The sequence below is a fragment of the Uloborus diversus genome, chromosome 9, assembly GCF_026930045.1.
Source record: "Uloborus diversus isolate 005 chromosome 9, Udiv.v.3.1, whole genome shotgun sequence".
Taxonomy (NCBI): Eukaryota; Metazoa; Arthropoda; class Arachnida; order Araneae; family Uloboridae; genus Uloborus; species Uloborus diversus.
The window spans coordinates 39,563,726-39,584,420 of NC_072739.1; the positions used below are offsets into that span (position 1 = coordinate 39,563,726).

At 39.7% G+C, this 20,695-nt stretch overlaps 1 protein-coding gene across 1 annotated transcript in view; it reads left to right on the plus strand.

The window, feature by feature from the left end:
* Positions 1–3,537: 3,537 nt before the first annotated feature.
* LOC129230168 (keratin-associated protein 16-1-like) overlaps positions 3,538–20,695 on the plus strand; it is a 41,469-nt gene continuing 24,311 nt past the window's right edge. The window contains exons 1-3 of the mRNA XM_054864569.1: positions 3,538–3,718; positions 6,825–7,004; positions 19,005–19,187. Of these exons, the coding sequence (XP_054720544.1) occupies positions 6,902–7,004; positions 19,005–19,187 (286 nt within the window). The 5' untranslated portion in view covers positions 3,538–3,718; positions 6,825–6,901. The remainder of the gene's footprint in view (positions 3,719–6,824; positions 7,005–19,004; positions 19,188–20,695) is intronic.

The window sequence follows — 20,695 nt, forward strand, 5'->3', positions numbered from 1 at the left end:
CTCTGTGCACGAGTATACTCGGGTTAACACGTATCTATATGCATATTCTCGTGTGTACTCGAACATACTTGTATATACACGTACTTTCTCGTATATGCACGCTTAAATATGTATATAAACGTAGAAATACAAATGTAGCTCTTTACACGAGTATACTCGGGGTAACACATATCTATACGCATATTCTCATGTGTACACGTATATACACGTATCTTCGCTTGTGTGCACGCATAAATATGTATATACACAATTAAAAGCAAATTTACCTCTGTACACGAGTATACTCGGGGTAACACGTATCTATACGCATAATCGTGTGTACACGTACATACTCCTATATACACGTATTTACTCGTTTATAAACGCATAAATATGCACATACACGTAGAAATACAAATGTGCCATGTTACACGAGTATACTCGGGTTAAAGAAGTATCTATAAGACTATTATCATGTGTGCACGTACTTACTCGTATATACACGTGTTTTCTCGTATATGCATGCATCGATATGTAAATACACGTTTAAATAGAAATTTACCTCTGTACACGAGTATACTCGGGGTAACACGTATGTATAAGTATATTCTCGTGTGTACATGAACATACTTGTATATACACGTACCTTCTCGTATATGCACGCTTAAATATATATATATATATATAAATGTAGAAATAAAAATGTACCTCTTTACACGAGTATACTCGGAGTAACACGTATCTATACGCATATTCTCATGTGTACACGTATATACACGTATCTTAGCTTGTGTGTACGCATAAATATGTATATACACAATTAAAAGCAAAATTACCTCTGTACACGAGTATACTCGGGGTAACACGTATCTATACGCATAATCGTGTGTACACGTACATACTCGTATATACACGTATTTACTCGTTTATAAACGCATAAATATGCACATACACGTAGAAATACAAATGTGCCATGTAACACGAGTATACTCGGGTTAAAGAAGTATCTATAAGACTATTATCATGTGTGCACGTACTTACTCGTATATACACGTGTTTTCTCGTATATGCATGCATCGATATGTAAATACACGTTTAAATAGAAATTTACCTCTGTACACGAGTATACTCGGGGTAACACGTATGTATAAGTATATTCTCGTGTGTACATGAACATACTTGTATATACACGTACCTTCTCGTATATGCACGCTTAAATATATATATATATAAATGTAGAAATACAAATGTACCTCTTTACACGAGTATACTCGGAGTAACACGTATCTATACGCATATTCTCATGTGTACACGTATATACACGTATCTTAGCTTGTGTGTACGCATAAATATGTATATAAACAATTAAAAGCAAAATTACCTCTGTACACGAGTATACTCGGGGTAACACGTATCTATACGCATAAGCGTGTGTACACGTACATACTCGTATATACACGTATTTACTCGTTTATAAACGCATAAATATGCACATACACGTAGAAATACAAATGTGCCATGTTACACGAGTATACTCGGGTTAAAGAAGTATCTATAAGACTACTATCATGTGTGCACGTACTTACACGTATATACACGTGTTTTCTCGTATATGCATGCATCGATATGTAAATACACGTTTAAATAGAAATTTACCTCTGTACACGAGTATACTCGGGGTAACACGTATGTATAAGTATATTCTCGTGTGTACATGAACATACTTGTATATACACTTACCGTCTCGTATATGCACGCTTAAATATGTATATAAACGTAGAAATACAAATGTACCTCTTTACACGAGTATACTCGGAGTAACACGTATCTATACGCATTTTCTCATGTGTACACGTATATACACGTATCTTAGCTTGTGTGTACGCATAAATATGTATATACACAATTAAAAGCAAATTTACCTCTGTACACGAGTATACTCGGGGTAACACGTATGTATCCGCATAATCGTGTGTACACGTACATACTCGTATATACACGTATTTACTCGCTTATAAACGCATAAATATGCACATACACGTAGAAATACAAATGTGCCATCTTACACGAGTATACTCGGGTTAAACACGTATCTATAAGCCTATTGTCGTGTGTGCACGTACTTACTCGTATATACACGTATTTTCTCGTATATGCCTGCATAAATATGTATATACACGTTTAAATAGAAATGTACCTCTTTACACGAGTATATTCGGGGAAACACATATCTATAAGCATATTCTCGTGTGTGCACGAACACACTTGTATATACACGTACTTTCTCGTATACGCACGCTGGAATATGACGTAGAAATACAAATGTACCTTTTTACACGAGTATACTCGAGGTAACATGTATCTAAACGCATATTCTCATGTGTACACGTACATACTCTTATATACACGTACATACTCGTATATACACGTATTTACTGGTGTATGCACACATAAATATGTATATTTACTTAAAATTTCAAATATACCTCCGTACACGAACATACGCGGGATAACACGTTTATATACGTATATACCCGCACGTAATCGTACGTACACGCATTAACTCGTGTATGCTTGCATAAATATATATATACACGTAGAAATACAAATGTGCCTCTGTTCATGTGATATTTATATTTTACGAATTTAATCTGAATTAAAAAAGTAATCAAATCAATTTGATTACTTTTAATCTGATTACTTTTAGTTTGATTAAATTCAATCTGATTAATTTAATCTGAACTAAATCAATCAGAACTAAATTAGTTTTTTTAGTCAACTAACGAGTTAGTTTAAACAAACGTTAATCTTCGTCTGCAATTGAATTAAATTTTTAAAATATTAGTCTGAACTAAATGGGAGTCAGATTACTTTAGTCAACTAATCAATCAATTACAAATTTAGTTGATTTTTTTAGTTGATGCCCAACACTGATGCCTAATACTGTCTCCATCGTTTTGGTCTCATCGAATCACCACTGTGCGTGTGTGGTGGGGTGGGTGATGCATATCATTATTTATTCGATTGTACACTGACAGATCACCTGCATTTACGATGTCCCACAAATATCTCAAGACAGCAAGGAATTAGACAATCAATCCCTCACCCACACAGCACGCGGAAAATGAATAAAAATTTCAAATTATTGTCTTCAAAAGGATTTCTATTTCAAAGTACCACGTAGGCCCTTTTTCCTAGTATTCATTTCATAGTGTATTGACAACTTGTTATTTATGTTATATTAATTGTATTTTATATTTTATGTTAAAATTTTAAAATGCTCAAAATTTTGTATTCTGTTATTTGTATTCCGTATTCTGTTACTGTTTTCTAAATTCTCTATTCTGTTACTTTGGAATTAAATAAAAAAGGTTGCAACTTCCCAAGGGTCCCTAATCTAGGTAAGTCACTACTGTGATAGGAACAGGGGACCCTCGGGTGTGATGTGATGTATACATGATGTGTTAGTGTTTCAAATTTTCTTTAAAATTAAACTCTCGTTTCCCCTTTCTAACGAAACGTTTTGTTACAGCTCCCCGCAGGCTGAGTGGGGTTGAGTGTTCTCCTGTCCACTGTCCAGCTGGTTGCTCAGAAGTGACCATTTCCAATTCCTGCCCCTTCTGTAAATGCGACGATTTTCTGTGCTCACCACCGAAATGTCCAGCCGGTTGCAAGATCCGGGAAGATGTCCCAGTCGGACAGTGCCCTGGCTGCGACTGTGATGTATGGGAACCACAAAGTAAGATCATGAGTATTAGTAGGGGAATGTGGGGCAAAGTGAAGTGGTTTAGATAACTGATCTTTTTCGAAATGAACAAATCGGAAATTAGTTTTGGAAATTAAAGCATGTAAAGAAAGAACATTCTATTTTATAATAAAACTTGCGTCGAAACAGTATTTTTCGACGCAAAATACTGTTTCGACGCAAACAGTCAAAAATTATAAAACATATTTTTGATCAAAAGAATTAGTAAATAAAAGGTTAAATGAATAAATGAATAATAAAATGAATGAATCAATTGATATTGAAAAAAAAAAAAGAGCGTGTAAAAGAATGAATGAATAAGAAAATAAGTGAATGAATGAATAAATAAGTGAATTACTAAATGAAGGAATGTAAATGAATGAATTAATAAATGAAAACGTAAGTGATTTATATTAAACTAGTGACACCCGAACGGCTTCGCCCGTAATAGAAAAATTAAAGGTCTTTTGGTTTGCCTGTATATTTACAACTAATGTATGGTGAATTTTCTCGCCAATTGGCTTGTACCGACGTTACAGTTCCACGTTATGATCATTTCGTGTCTCGCCAATTGACTTGTGCCCATGTTACGGTTCCACGTTATGATCATTTCGTAATTTATGATATTTTTTTTCTTAAAATTGGAATAGAAAAAGAACCACATCGAATTTTCGAAAAATCGCTTCGAGGTGCACACCCCCATGCTACATACTAATTTTGTGCCAAGTTTCATGAAAATCGGCCGAACGGTTTAGGCGCTATGCGCGTCACAGACATCCTACAGACATCCAGACATCCAGACATCCTCCGGACAGAGAGACTTTCTGCTTTATTATTAGTAAAGATAAAGATGAAAGAGTGAGTAAATGAAACAAACTATTTCACTTTGCCCCGTATGTACTTGACTAATTGTACAATTTATTTAAAATTACAAATAAGCTTAATATTAATGAAATTAATACTGCATTGAATATTAGGAGGGCTCGATTAATATTTAAAATGTTACTGACAATAACTTTTCAACTCGAATCTTCAATATTCGAGTTGAACCGAACCATTGTTTCGGTCACTCGTCTGGCCAGTACTAATTCTGGGTTAGCTACCAGTTTGTTTGGCACTCTATGCTTCCTTAAGAGGTTTTCCACCTCCAGCTCAGTCACTCCTATGCCGGGCTGATGAGTGCTGATAAGCACGAAACTGCAATCCTTGGCTGGCATTGACTGAGCTGGCGGTGTATTTCATGCATGTCCTGTATGTCTGGAAACTATTTATGTTTTTTCATGTAGCCCTTTTACACTGTTATAGGCTCAGCGTACTTGTATGGTAAATATTACTGTAAAAAGGAGTGTTCACAGTACAGAAAAAATTACAGTGAATTGTACCGAAATAAATAAACGATTGCAGCGCCAATTGATACAGAACGGAACTTACAGTGCAAAGCAGATGACTAAGTATTCCCCCTCACTAGATGTGTTCTTACTCGTATGGTGGGCAGCAGTGCCGCCTGCCAATCCGAAGGACCCGAAATCGAAACTGCTGCGCGTATTTTGCGTTTTTAACTCGCGTTTATTTTATTGTAAAAGTGTACAGCAAAATAGGATTTTACGGTAAAAGTTACTGGCGGAATGGATGCCAGTATTTTTCGCCGTAAAAGTTCAGTATTTTTTTATACAGTACAGGCAGCCAAAACTAACCTGAATAAGGTAGTACATTTAAGCCCGAAAAGTAGATAAGCCTTGATCCATGCAGAATGTTCCTAGTTTCCAGACACATTCTGAATGAACCATAGCTCTCAATCCCAGAAAGTAGTTGTATCATGCACAAAGGTTACACAGTTTCAAAGAATTTAAATGCATATAAATGACCAATGGCGGCTATGGGGGGGGGGGGGTAGCTTTTATGGTTCATTTTTTTGTTTTATTTTCCAATTTATGAACCAAAACTAGAAATTATAAGGAAAGCAGAAATGTCAAAATTTTTCAGATCATAACTATTTGTGTTACTTTGTATATCTGTTTACGAAACATTAGTTGGCACAAGCAGAAACTTTTAGTTTATGTATTCATTGTTTAAATGTTAGTAAATCAATTCTTTTACTTAAACAAGTCGTACGTCCTTAATGAAATTATTACCAAGTGTTTGTGACATCTCAAAATACTTTGGGGGAAATAATGTAAGTATAATTACATCTAGTCTACCAGCCTAAGTGTTTCTTCGAAGAAATGTATTGTGTACGTAATTCATCAAAATCTTAAGAAAAACGTGAGTTACGCTCTTAGATTTACATCAGTTACCACTCATATGCTCTCAAAACCAGCCTTAGCGAAGTTTTGTATCTTTTTTTACCTTTTTTTTTGCTGACGCTTAAAATCCTAGGGTTTTTAGTTGTCTTTTTTTTTTTTTTTTTTTTTTGAGCAATCACGATTGCTTATTGTTCTCATTTGACTGTTTTTGGCGTGCTATCATTTTATTTTCCCACCGCCACCCTTCGCACCATCACCGTCGACCGGCTCCTCACGATGCTGCTCCTATAGCGAAAGCCGTCTCCAGGTTGCATCCATGTCCTACACACACGCGCATACATACACAACTACACACACACACACACGCACACATACACAACTACACACACACACACGCACACATACACACACATACACACACTCACATACACACACATACACCTATACACATACACATACACAGACACACCACAACATACACACAACTACCCACACATTCATGCCTGCACACAGACACAAACACATGCCTACACACATATATACATACCCCGCCCCCACGCACGCATATTCATACACACAACTACCCACACACTTATGCCAGCACACAGACACAAACACACATGCCTACACAAACATACACATACCCCCTACACACAAACACACATGCCTACATACACACACTCGTGATTGCGAAAAACATAATTTGAATTCAAGATGTCAAAATTCAAATTATTTATTTTTTTGCCCTCCCCCCCCCCCCCCCCCCCTTTTTAGTCTAAATTGCCACCTCTGCATATGACGCAAACGTAGATACGAAATCGAGCTAAGAAACTGGAACATGTGCTTTTTCTTTGCAGCTGATGATGGAGTGATTTGCGAGGCCGTTTCTTGCCTTCCACATTGTCATGAAGTTGTGAACCCAGATGGGTGTTTGATGTGTGTGTGCGGTCCCCTGTGCACTCCTCCACGATGCGATCCCGGCTGCAAACTCGAAAGGCAGGTTCCTGATGACGAATGCCCTCGATGCGTTTGTAGAGGTAAGGTTACTATACTCATCCAACATTTTGGTTCCAAAATTGGCGGTTGACAAAATTATTATTTGTGTAAAAGAATCGTAGAAAACTGGTGATCAAGCATTAGATGTGTTGCCTGATTGATGTTTGCTTGTTTTATTCTGTAAATGAAGAAGATTTAATTCCGATTCCGAGTCACAACTGACTACAACTGTATTTATGTCGAGGACTGCATACTAAGTGCCTTGCCTCTATTATTTTTTATACCAATAGATGGCAGCACCATCACCGGATCGAACAGTTAATGAGAATTTAGAACTAATCCAGGAGCTAATAGCTACCTGGTGCTAGCACCCCCAGAGGTATCGTTTCACTTGGAGGACATTGAGATCACGAGCATATTTAATGTCGCGCAGTCCCCTATTATGACGACGGTGGGTCTTCGACCATCGAGGTTCGAACTCAGGACCCTCCGGCCCCGAATCCGACACTCTATCGATCGGGCTACCACGGCCCCAAGAAGATTTAATTAATGCATAGTGAAAAACGAAGAAGGCGTGAAAATGAGGTTCATTGCAGTAAACATTTCCAGATACAATTTGTTGAATTTGCGAACTAAGTTATCTTTCTAGATTCATCTTAAGTGATTTTACTCAATTTATCATCAATTATTTTACGATGTAGCAATCAGCGAATGTTATACCATACTAGCTGCGGCTTTGCACGGTGCACCTCCGAAATACTAGTTATGTCTAGTGACGCGTGTTCAACAATCAGGTTTGAACAAAAAAAAATCAGTAAAATTTTGCGGCAGATTGCGGGAAAATAACCAAAAAGTAAACATTTTAAAACCCCCGATTGCAGGAAAAGCCTCAAAACAAAAACCTTTTGTTTTTGTTTTTGTCTTGGAGGATACGTGTAACACGAGAGAATGCCAGGCCGCCGTCAACGAAGGCACTTCCAGCAGATAGACAATTTTACGAGGGGTATGGTGATCGGAGGAGGTTGGTCCGTACGTCAAATCGCAGCTGATACCCACATGGATGCGAGCACGGTGCATCGGCTGTGCCGAAGATGGTTGGAACAACGAAATGTGGTAAAATTGAGGGGTGCAAGGGCAGCCAGAGTGACGTCAGAATGCGTGGATCGACGCATAAACCGACAAGCTGTAGCAGACCCACAAGTCACTCGTTCCTCGATTCTGCAACAGGTGCAAGATACCCTAAATATTCCCGTGTCAACCGGAACCATTTCCCGTCGTTTGGTCGCACGTGGTCTGCAATCACGGCATCCGCTAAGAAGACAGTCATTGACCCGCAGCATAGACAGCAACGTTTAGTATGGTGCCGGACTAGAGCGACGTGGATGCCAGAATGGTGAAATGTCGTGTTCTCAGATGAACCCCGCTTCTGTTTATCCAGTGATATTCGCCGCATACGTATGTGGCGTCGACGTGAAGACAGATCTAATCCGCAGTAACTGTGAAACGTCCCACCGCACGACAACGTGCTATAATGGTTTGGGGCGCAATTGCGTACAATTCCATATCACCTCTAGTTCGTATTCAGGGCACTATGACGGTCCAACGATACTTGGATAATGTGCTGCGGCCGGTGGCAATCCCTTACCTTCAAGGGCTACCTAATGCAATTTTTCAGCAGGATAACGCTCGACCACAAAGTGCTCGCATCTGCCAACATGCTCTCCAAGGCACACAGATGCTTCCCTCGCCACCATTCTCTCCTGACTTGTCACCAATCGAACATGTGCGGGATGTAATTGGACGCCGTTTGCAGACTCTGTCGCTGCCTCGTTCAGAAGACGAACTGTGGCAAATGGTTGAAAGAGAATGGAGAGCCATCCCTCTGCATACCATCCGCACCCTTATTGACTCTATGCCTAGACGTGTTTCTTTGTGTATCGCTGTCCGCGGTGGTCCTACATCCTAATGAGTCGACGCAGTTCTCGCTATGTATTCTGCCTATCATTTTGAAATTAAGATCATTTATTATTCCTTGCCGTTTCTGTCTTTTTTCCAAATTTCATAATTTTGTGACCACCTTCTTGGTGTTGCATTTTCAATGTCGAGCAGTGTATTGTTACAAATTCTGTAAATAGTAATTATTGTAGTAACGTAACCTGTAAATAGTTTCCCGTAATGAATATACAACCCCTTTTTCATATGGCTAAATATATACGACCCCTATTCCCTTTTTGTTCAGTGATAAAAGTTGATAACGGACAACGCATTTCGAGAAGCGTGTGGAATATTTGAGAAAATTCTTTTCGGTGTATTTAAGCCGTTAGCGATGGATAAACAGTTAGTTTCGATGGAGATTTCGAACTGAGTGCATTTTTGCTCTGTTTATTGCGAGGCATTTTCGCTGTGTTGTTTTCGTATTTGGAAGTAAATACGTGTGTAAACGTTGAGTTTACGGTGTTGTGTGATAATTGCTTAATTGCTGATGAATAATTTAGCAGTTGTTGAAGATCTTTCCTGTACATAGTGTAAATAAATTTCCTGTGTTTTTATCAAGAACTGTGTCTTCATTTCAAGAAAGTGGAAGTCGCACCGAATCCGTTACAATTGGCGCCCAACGTGGGGCTTCTTCTGGACTTTCTTGGAGTAAGTGTGACTTTGGACATTTTTTCATAAAGACTGTTTGAATTTATAGACTTTGTTTTTATGGTGATTACTCGCGCAATGGATGACCAATTAAAACAACTTCTGGAAGCAATTAATGCTGCGAAAAGTGACTTGGCTGAAAGTTTGGCGGCTAATCAAGAGCAATTAAAAAATGATATGGCGGCTAATCAAGAACAATTAAAAAGTGATTTGACTGCAAGTTTTACTGCAAATCAAGAACAATTAAAAAATGACATTGCGGCTAATCAAGAACAATTGAAAAGTGATTTAATGGTACTGAAAAATGATTTAGCTTCTAACCAAAAGGAAATTAAAAACGACCTTACTTCGGTAAAGACTGTGATGGAAAACAAATTTAATGAGATAGAGCATCGAGTTGATGCTTTTGATGAAAAGTTTGAAACAGTAGAAAACCGTATCGCAACAGTTGAAAATCATGTGGATGAGAAAATTAAAAACATGGAAAGGAGATTGGCGATCGCGGAGAGCAGCTCTGTACAGTTTGGCGCTCCCACATCGGTTGCTCGACCGTCCATTAAACTTGCCACATTTGATGGGAAAACTTCGTGGCAGGTTTACAAAACTCAATTCATGATAGTGGCGGAAGCGAACGGATGGGACTCTGCTACCAAGGCCTGTCATCTTGCAGCATCCCTGAGAAGTGACGCAGCGGACATTCTTCAGACCCTTCCGGACAGCCAGCGCCTGGATTTCGCCGCCCTCACATCTGCGTTGGAGCTTCGCTTCGGTGAGAAGTGCCAGAAAGACTTCAGCCGACTCCAGTTGAAGTCCCGTTTCCAGAAAACCGGGGAAACCCTGCAAGAGCTAGCGGCGGACGTCGAGAGACTGTCTCATCTTGCTTTTTGCGACTGTCCTGCGGATGTTCGAGACAACCTGGCACTCAACTACTACATCGACGGGGTTCGAGATCCGGAAATCCAGAAAGCTCTACGGATGGCGAATGTCAAAGACCTGAATTCTGCCGTTGTGTATGCGATGAGATACGAGGCCGCCCAAGAAGCAACCCGTGTGGATCGCCATCTAATCCGGACTCAGGAAGCTGATGAGTCTGATTCCAGGTCGTCCCACCTCGCTGAACTTGAGAGACAACTCGGTGACTTGACAAGACATCTGAGCAGCATAACAGCCCAAAAGAAACAAGAGCAGAAGTGCTGGAAATGCGGTAGTGAAGGACACCTGCGAAGGAGTTGTCCGGCTCGCCAAGCTACGCGAGGGAAGGAAATCACCACCACTAGAGCTCTGCAGATTTCCTCTTCTAGTAGTGGCAGTGATGGACTTTTCATTTACGCACATGTAAATGGGAACCCCTGCAGACTGATTGTCGACACTGGAGCCAATGTGACAATCATTAGGACAGATGTGGCTCGTGAATTTGGATTGAAACTGCTGTGGACATCGCCACGCGTAAGTCTCCAGACTGTGACAGGTGACAAGATCGAGATTGACGGTAAAGTGGACTTGGAAATAGTGTTTGGGAATGCCACCTACCATCATACGGCATTCGTCGCTAATATCACGGACCCCTTCATTCTCGGATTGGACTTTTTGAAGAAATATGACTTCACTCTCGACTTCAAGACTAATGAGCTGCACTCGATGAGAGAAGACATAGCCGTTTTCCCTGCAGAAAGTGATGTAAAATCCGCTCATCAAATAATAGCCCAAACCGATTTATCGATTCCCTCAAGGTCAGAATCATTAATACCTGGCTCCCTTGAAGAAAGCAATAGTTTTCGAGTTGGACTCATTGAATACCCTAACCTAAGCAATAGCCTAAAAGGAGTGCTGGTAGCATCTACGCTTGTGGACCTTTCTAAGGATGTAATTCCTGTGAGAGTCGCCAACGTGAGTGAAAGGCCAAGGAATATCCGGAAAGGTGAAGTGTTAGCAACTTGTACTCCAGTAAACTGCATCATTAGAAGAATCAATTCCCCCGAGACTGTGTCTTCTGAGTCCTTGACATCGAAGTTAATTGGGAGTGCGCCATTATCGAAAGATCAAAGAACTGCTGCGGAAGAATTGGTGGACGACTTCAAGCATCTGTTTTCATCTACATCGGAGGACGTTGGCCGTACGAATTTAACGCAGCACAGGATTTACACTGGAGAACACCCCCCTATTAAACAGCATCCGAGACGACTACCGTTCGCCAAGAAGGAAGAGGTTGAGACCCTCCTGAAAGAGATGAAGGAGAATGATGTAATCGAACCCTCATCCAGTCCTTGGGCCTCTCCCATCGTCTTGGTCCGAAAGAAAGATGGCTCCACCAGATTTTGTGTAGATTACCGACGGCTGAATGAAATCACCAAGAAAGACAGTTACCCTCTTCCACGGATAGACGACACCTTGGACACTCTTTCCGGACACAAGTGGTTTTCGACCCTGGACTTGAAGAGCGGCTACTGGCAGGTTGAGATACACCCTGATGACCGAGAGAAGACAGCGTTTACAACTGGACAAGGCTTATGGCAGTTCAAAGTGATGCCCTTCGGCCTCTGCAATGCACCAGCTACGTTCGAGCGTCTTATGGAGACAGTGTTAAGAGGACTCTCTTACGAATCCTGTCTGGTCTACTTAGACGATATCATCATCGTGGGACGCAGCTTCGAAGAACATCTGGCAAATCTTAGGAAGGTGCTGCAAAAGCTTAAGGAAGCCAATCTGAAGTTAAGTCCGTCCAAATGTAATTTGTTCCGCCGGGAAGTGAACTATCTTGGTCACATCATCTCTTCTGAGGGTGTGCAAACCGATCCAGAGAAGGTATCTGCGGTCAAGAGTTGGAGTCGTCCCGAAAACATCCATCAGCTGCGAAGTTTCCTGGGGCTCTGCACGTACTATAGGAAGTTTGTGAAGGGTTTTTCCAACATTGCACGACCTTTGCATAAGCTGACGGAGAGCAAGCAAAAGTTTGAATGGTCCAAAGAATGCGAAGATGCATTTCTACGACTGAAGGAGGCTTTAACATCAACGCCTATCCTCGCCTATCCTCAGCCTGAAAAATCCTTCATCCTGGACACTGATGCGAGCAACGAGGGAATTGGAGCTGTTTTATCCCAAGAAATTGACGGAAATGAACATGTCATCGCTTACTGGAGCAAATGCTTATCAAAGTCGGAGCGAAATTACTGCGTCACCAGAAAGGAGTTACTGGCCATAGTGAAAGCTGTAGAACACTTCCATCATTACCTCTACGGCTGAAAATTTCTGCTTCGGACAGATCATGCCTCGTTAACTTGGCTTTTGAACTTCAAGAATCCAGAAGGCCAGATAGCCAGATGGATACAGCGGCTCCAGGAATATGACATGGAGATCAAGCATCGAAAAGGGTTATCTCACGGTAATGCTGACGCTTTATCAAGGAGACCCTGTCCTGAGAACTGCCACTATTGTTCCCGAATCGAGAAACAGTATGGAACGACTAGCCCTACCGCCTATCAGGTGACAGTGACTCCAACATCATCAGAACCTGATCCATGGAGTGATGACCAAGTTCGAAAAGATCAACTTGAAGACCCCGACATAAAACCAATTTTAGAGTTCATGGAGAGTGACAGTCGGCGACCTAGCTGGCAGGACGTTTCCATCTTTAGTTCTGCAACAAAAAGATACTGGGCTTTATGGAACTCACTCCATTTACGGAACGGCGTGCTACACCGGAAATGGGGATCTGATGACGGCAAAGCATCTAGGTGGCAGTTACTACTTCCCCGATCAAGGATTTCAGATGTTCTGAAAGAAATACATAGTAGTGCGACTGGAGGACATTTTGGTGTCTTGAAAACCCTCAATAAAGTTCGGGAGCGCTTCTTCTGGAGCAAGGCGAAGGATGACGTGGAGAAGTGGTGCCATTCTTGTGACGCCTGTGCTGCTCGTAAAGGACCGAAGAAGAGGAGCAGAGGGAAGCTACATCTGTACAACGTTGGAGCTCCTTTCGAACGAATTGGGATCGACATCCTGGGTCCTCTACCAAGAACTGCTGATGGGAACAAATACATTCTTGTTTCCATCGACTACTTCACCAAATGGCCGGAAGCATATCCCATTCCAGATCAAGAGGCTACCACCGTAGCAGAGACTCTAGTCCAACATTGGATCTCGAGATACGGAACACCTTTGCAGATTCATTCCGATCAAGGGAGGAATTTCATCTCTGCTGTGTTTAAGGGCCTATGTCAAATTTTCGGAATTGAGAAAACTAGGACAACACCACTACACCCACAATCGGACGGCATGGTGGAGAGATTTAACCGCACAATCCTCAATAATCTCTCGCTTATGGTCTCCAGAAATCAACAGGATTGGGACAAGAAGCTGCCTTTGTTCCTGCTGGCCTACCGCAGTGCTGTCCACGAGACTACCGGATATGCCCCATCTCAGATGCTCTTCGGACGAGAGCTTCGGCTACCTTGTGATCTCGTCTTCGGTCGTCCTCCGGATGCGCCTTCATCGCCTGAGGAGTACATCCAGGATCTCCAGGCCCGGTTGGAAGACGTTCATAACTTCGCACGAGAGCGAATCAACATCGCGGCGGAGAAGATGAAGACCCGATACGACACAAGGTCTACTGGACATGAATTCAACGATGGCGACAAAGTTTGGTTTTGGAATCCCATCCGACGGAAAGGTCTGTCACCCAAATTGCAGTCGCATTGGGATGGACCCTACAAAGTCCTTAACCGACTGAATGACGTCGTAGTGAGGATCCAAAAATCACCTAATGCAAAACCTAGGGTTGTACATTATGATCGGTTAGCCCCATACTATGGCCATAGTTCATGAGTATTACGTAAACAACCATGGTTGATAACATAAAAGTTGTAGATAATTTTTGCTTTTAATGTTTAGTAATATTTCTTGTTATTATTGTGTTTTTTGTATCTGTTAGTTATTAATTAATGTGTATATTTGTAAACTTGTTATAGAAGTTTGGCACCCTTTCTGGGGATTGTACTGCCCGGGACGTGCAGTCCTTAGGAAGGGGGCAATGTTACAAATTCTGTAAATAGTAATTATTGTAGTAACGTAACCTGTAAATAGTTTCCCGTAATGAATATACAACCCCTTTTTCATATGGCTAAATATATACGACCCCTATTCCCTTTTTGTTCAGTGATAAAAGTTGATAACGGACAACGCATTTCGAGAAGCGTGTGGAATATTTGAGAAAATTCTTTTCGGTGTATTTAAGCCGTTAGCGATGGATAAACAGTTAGTTTCGATGGAGATTTCGAACTGAGTGCATTTTTGCTCTGTTTATTGCGAGGCATTTTCGCTGTGTTGTTTTCGTATTTGGAAGTAAATACGTGTGTAAACGTTGAGTTTACGGTGTTGTGTGATAATTGCTTAATTGCTGATGAATAATTTAGCAGTTGTTGAAGATCTTTCCTGTACATAGTGTAAATAAATTTCCTGTGTTTTTATCAAGAACTGTGTCTTCATTTCAAGAAAGTGGAAGTCGCACCGAATCCGTTACAGTATTTTATGCACTTCAGGTTGAACCGAACGTCACTATATCGCCAATGAGTTATCGTAATGAGATATCAATGAATTGATAGTGAAAGATACAAATCTTTGTGGAAAAATTCTTGCTGTTCTAAAACATATAGTACCTACTGTTCTCTATTTCAGCGTTTCTTAATATTTTTGATGAGTAAAACCCTTTTAACCCATTAAGCGCCAAGTCTCCCATTTTGGGAACCTTCAATTAAGATTTTTTTCTTCATCAAGTAATTAAGATATTATTTTGAAATTTTTTAAAATGAATGATAGAGAACCAAACTTCACTGGTAATTTTTTCAAAAAGGTTTGGAATGTAAATTCTTTTTTGAAAAATTTTTAAATTTTGCAAAAAATTCTTGTTTTTTGCATTACACGGGGAAAAAATTCCCTAAAAATAATAAATGCAAATGCAGGAAATTGGGAACATGGAATATGAAGTTCAATAGACCTTTTTTCAAATCACTACAAACAGGGCCCAAGAAAAATAATTTAAAGTAGTTTTAGAGGACTTTATTTACTGAAGTCCCAAAATGGGAGACTTGGCGTGTTCTGATTAGCAGAGCAAGTCATGCCCAGTAGAAATCGTCTTCACCCATTTTGCATGAATGAACTCTCCCTTTTTTCCTGTTGAAGCAACAGCCCCCTTTGTAGTTTCTCATTGTAAACACTCTTTTATTGTTCAACGTCAAGAGCAGGTGCTTTTATCAAAACAAGTAACATTTCATTTGTTTAGAAGAAAGTTCTGGAGAAACAGGGGTGCCAATACTCCCTAAGGAGGATGACGCATCTCGCTGAATTTCTACAGATCACGAAAGAGATTTCCGTAAAAGAAATTCAAATTCCCCTTTAAAACTATTCCTCCCCCCACCATAAAATAATTTTATAGCTCAGTCAGCTCCATGCTCCCCTCCCCCTTGAGGGCGCTTCCCATTCAATTAGGGAGGTTGAATTTCAATAGAGAAATTTCTTCACTTTTTTTTCTTTTTTTTTTTTTAAATCAAAAATGTAGTAAGAATTTTTGACTTTGCTACGAGCTTCAAACACTATTAAAATAATATATTTTAGCTTAAAACAAGAAGATGAGTGCAGGATCACTTGTTTGTGAATCGCCAAATTCTTTTCAGATAGTTGAGAAAAAAAACTTTAATCGAAATCGTTTAGATCACAGATATAATGCGATAACTGTCTCACTTTATATTTTTACTATTTATCGTAATTTGTTGGATGAAATCGGAGAAACTTTGACCTTTGATAATTCCTCAATGCGAAGCATGCTAGACATTTATCTCTAAAAACATTATGATAATGAATAAATCATGTCATCAAACATGTTGTGAAGCAACCGAAATGTTAATTGCAAAAAAAAACCTTGCCTATAATAACACAATTACACCATCAGGGAGCCCAAAAATATCTTAGTTCCATTTTATAAGATACATTTTATATAGTGCTTCATGTCCTTGTCATTTACCATTGCTCGATCCCCCTACATGGGTTAATAGAAAAAAGCTACCTCTTTTTTTGTGTATGAAAATCCCAAGGCTTTTTGCTAAAAGGTAGTAAAATGTGTGGGAAAAGTTCCATTTTGTATAAAAATGTATAAGAAAAAGGAATTTAACACGAATGAAAACCAGACGCGGAGTGATGTAAGGGCATAGGGGGGGGAGAGACGTTCTAAAGGGCCCCAACGGCTCAAGAAATTGGAAATAACTAGCATACTAATACTTATTAATGTTGTAAATATACACTGCTAGCCTCTACGGCTGGCCTCCACGGCTTTTGTTGCAAGGGGGCCCAAAATGTATAGCTTTGGGTGTGATGAGAACTTAAAAGTTTTACATTTTAAAGCTTGAATATGTAAAATATGTTCATAAAGTACCAATACCTAGCCATATTAATTACATAAAAACGATTTTAGGGCTTTCTAATTGGATTTAGCCAGAAATTATTCAAGTATCAACATAGTGGCAGGGATATGTATGTTGTCCCCATTAAACGCCAAGTCTCCCATTTTGGGACCATACCATATCTCCTAACCTAATAAATATTTTTGCGAAAATTTCAGCTACATATCATTAGAGATGTGTATTGAATATCAAAACACATGAAAACTTAAGTAATTTCAATGTGGTTCATATAGCGGCGCTTATAACCAGTTTTTTCGTGAAACCCCTGTTTTTTTCGTAAGTAGTCTAGTTTAAGGCCCCTATATATACGAGCTGACGCATCAGCTTAAGATCAGCCTTTTTGGATCGGAGCGCGTGTTTGAGCGGTTGTGTTTTCTGGCGAGTTATCGCGTTGGTGATTGTTCACTGTAAGCAATTATTAGCGGCACGTGAATTGTTTATAAAATAAAATATTATTTTCTACAAGTTTGGCGAAATCCGAAACTTTGCTGTGGTAACCTAAGCAGTGCAACAATGAAAAATCCGATCCAAAATGACTAAACTTAAGCTGATGCGTCGGCCTATCTATATAGCGGCCCTAGTCTAGTTCGAAGCAACATTCTTGAAATGTTTTATTTACAGTTAAAGTGAATATTATTTCAAATAAAATGTTTGTAATATCAAAAAGTAATTTCAAAAATTAACAAAAAAATAAAATTTGAAAACAACTTTGAAAGCAAAATTTTCAAGACACAAGCAAACCTTTAAAGTTTAAAATTTGGGTTTTAAGTTTTTAAAATTCGCTATTTTGATAGATTTTTCAAGTTTTCTAAAAAAAAAAAGGGAAATAAAGAGAGTTTCGTGGAACCCTTGATTGATCTCCATGGAACCCCTGTATTCCGCGGAACACAATTTAAAAAATGCTGCTCTATATTATGACTATAAATAGTAAGACTCTTGACCTTGGACGAGTTCATTTATGGATGGGTTAAAAGATGAGAAATTTCTATCTTGTCTTAACGCCATTACCCGTAATTGGCAAAGCAAATCGGCGTTCCCTCTTTAACTAACGGAATCCTTATCCATCGGAAGTTACAAAGCCATACTGCAGAATACTTCCTCTGAGACGAAAGCAAGTTTCAGGTAGGTCACAAAGAAACAGTTCTGTGCCTTCAAAATCGGATGGTAAAGCCCTAGATTGCTACTTAATTTGCGACACGTCCGCCATCTTGGGGCTAAATGCCGTTTTCTTCCTACATCTGCTATGATGAAGTGGCGTGTTTTCTTCTTGATTTCGATTAAAATGGAGTTAATAAGAAACCAAAAGTAAGAAGCAAAACACGCTAATTCATCACAACAGAAATAGGAAAGTTTTTAACCCCAAGATGGCGGACTTGTCGCTACGATCCAGGGCTTTAGCTACAGTTCGGATGAACCGGCGATCCTGCTCATGAATAATGTATAATCCGTTTTCCAAGAGATGGCACTTGTCTCCGCCTTCGTCACGTGGTATCCGATGATTCTATTTCACTGTTTTGGGCAGAAGGTATATTCGGATCATAGCATTTTGTTGTAAAAGCAAGCAGTTTTTTAAATGTAAAAATAACGAAAATATCAACAGACAAGTGAAGCAAGTGATGTAAACACTAAAACTTTTTTGCACATCAAAATGCACGCCCAAGTTAAGGTTGTTTGGTTGTCTCATTTAGATGCGCGTGGATATCGTCGCCTCAGAGAAACAGTAAAATATCTTAGTGTTATTTCTGGGACTAGACATCTTACTGTTGCTCTAAGGCAACGATATGTTTACCGATCACCCCCACGTAAAATGGAGTTCTGCGTTCGAGAAGGCGAGGCAGGGCTAAGTGCTTTCTCGTAAAAACGAACAATGAACTTCCGCCGAAATATCTCCGTATTACCACAAACCGTATGTTAACAATGTACTACATTTCCATCCCTCGCCCTATGCAGATGTACAAGTCAAATGCTCCCCCGTACGGTGTCCTCCGACTTGCAGACAAGGAATCGGAGCTACAGGCTGTCCTTCCTGCATTTGTGAACCGATGTGTTCCCCGCCAAAATGTGATTTTGGATGCTATGTCGACCCTGATCCAAAGGGACTCTGTCCTGACTGCATCTGCCCCAGCAAAGACAGTAAGTACACTGGAGAAAAACTTGCCATCCTTTATAAGTGTGTCTATATAAGTAGTGCAATAGTAAAGCATATCTCTAGCAGAATGAGTATTTGTTATTGTTTAAACTGTTGTAGTTACTTATTTTCACAGTCTGACGGAGTCAGACAAGATCCACGATCCCGTTAACTGTAAGGAAGTCGAAGACCAAAAGGGGAATGCTAAAGAGATCCTTCTTAGAGGGGGAAAAAACTGTAAAGCTTAAAATAAGGTTAAAACTGAGAATATTTTAAATGTGCCTTGAAGGAAAGAAACTAATAATTAAAGTCCTAAAATACATTAATTTTAGGCTTCAATACTGAGAAAATACGAAGGGCACTAATGAGGGGAGGCACCAGAAAAAATCTCCCAGAATCTTTTTTTCGAAATTAGTCAATCTTCAAGGGCGCGGCGATTGGTTTTTAATCTCCTTTATCTCCGTGATATCAAATATCGTCTAAAAAATATATATCTTTTTAAAACTTCAATGTTGAAAATTTACTGGTGGAGAGTCCCTCGGGAGGTGGGATCGCCCTCATCGCCCTTCCCTTGTTTGTCTACGGAGAAAAGAAACGATAATTTGACTCCTGTTCCCTTCCCAGCAAAATTTTCGAAATTGACGTCAAAAAATTGCAATGTTCAGCAGTTTTTGGTAACGTTTGAGAGTAGGGGCTCTCTCACGATTATTTTTAATTATTTTTTTTTTAATTTTTAAAAATTGAATCCAATTTTAGGGCATCTTTTTTGACGATAGAATGTCTGGGACTCCTCCCGGAAATTTTCTGAAATTTGAAGTTTTAGAACTGCAGTTTTAGTCTATGGTTGGTGAAGTTGAGTGGAACGGGGAAGAATCGGTAATTCTCGACGGAATCGTTTCGACAACTATATAAAACACAAAACTATCTTTGATCACGTTAGGGAAGAGGAGCTCGATTTGGGGATATCCTTTTGAAACTTTTCGAAACTTATGTCTACTAGACACAATTTGAAACTACCTTTAGTGAAGTCAGGGATTACGGCAGCTCTCCTTCGGAGATTTTTCGACAGTTAAGTTTAAAAAAAAAATAATATTATACACTTGGACGCGGCTAAAGAAATGGGGAAAGGTTTCCCTTTGGGCATTTTTTCCGAAACTGAAATCAATTTTAGGCTATAGTGCGGAAGAAAGAGTCAAGGAGCTCTCCCGAGAAAATTTCTATTAAAAGAAACCAAGTTACCTTTCGTGATTTAGAGGGAATGGCAAAGGTTCGAGGGCTCCTGTCTGGAAATTATTTGAAATCAGATTGAAGTCTGAACAAGGCAATTGAAGGCTATCATTGGTGACGTTAGAAGAAAGTCTTGACGTTTTTTGTTTTATTTTTATTCAGAAGCTAAGCAGCTTCACATACATTGAGGACTGCGTACAAAGCGCCTTGCGTCAGGACACACACAGGAAAAGATTTACAACAAAAGAGGCGGAAATAACACCCAGGGCACTGGCAGGAATCGAAC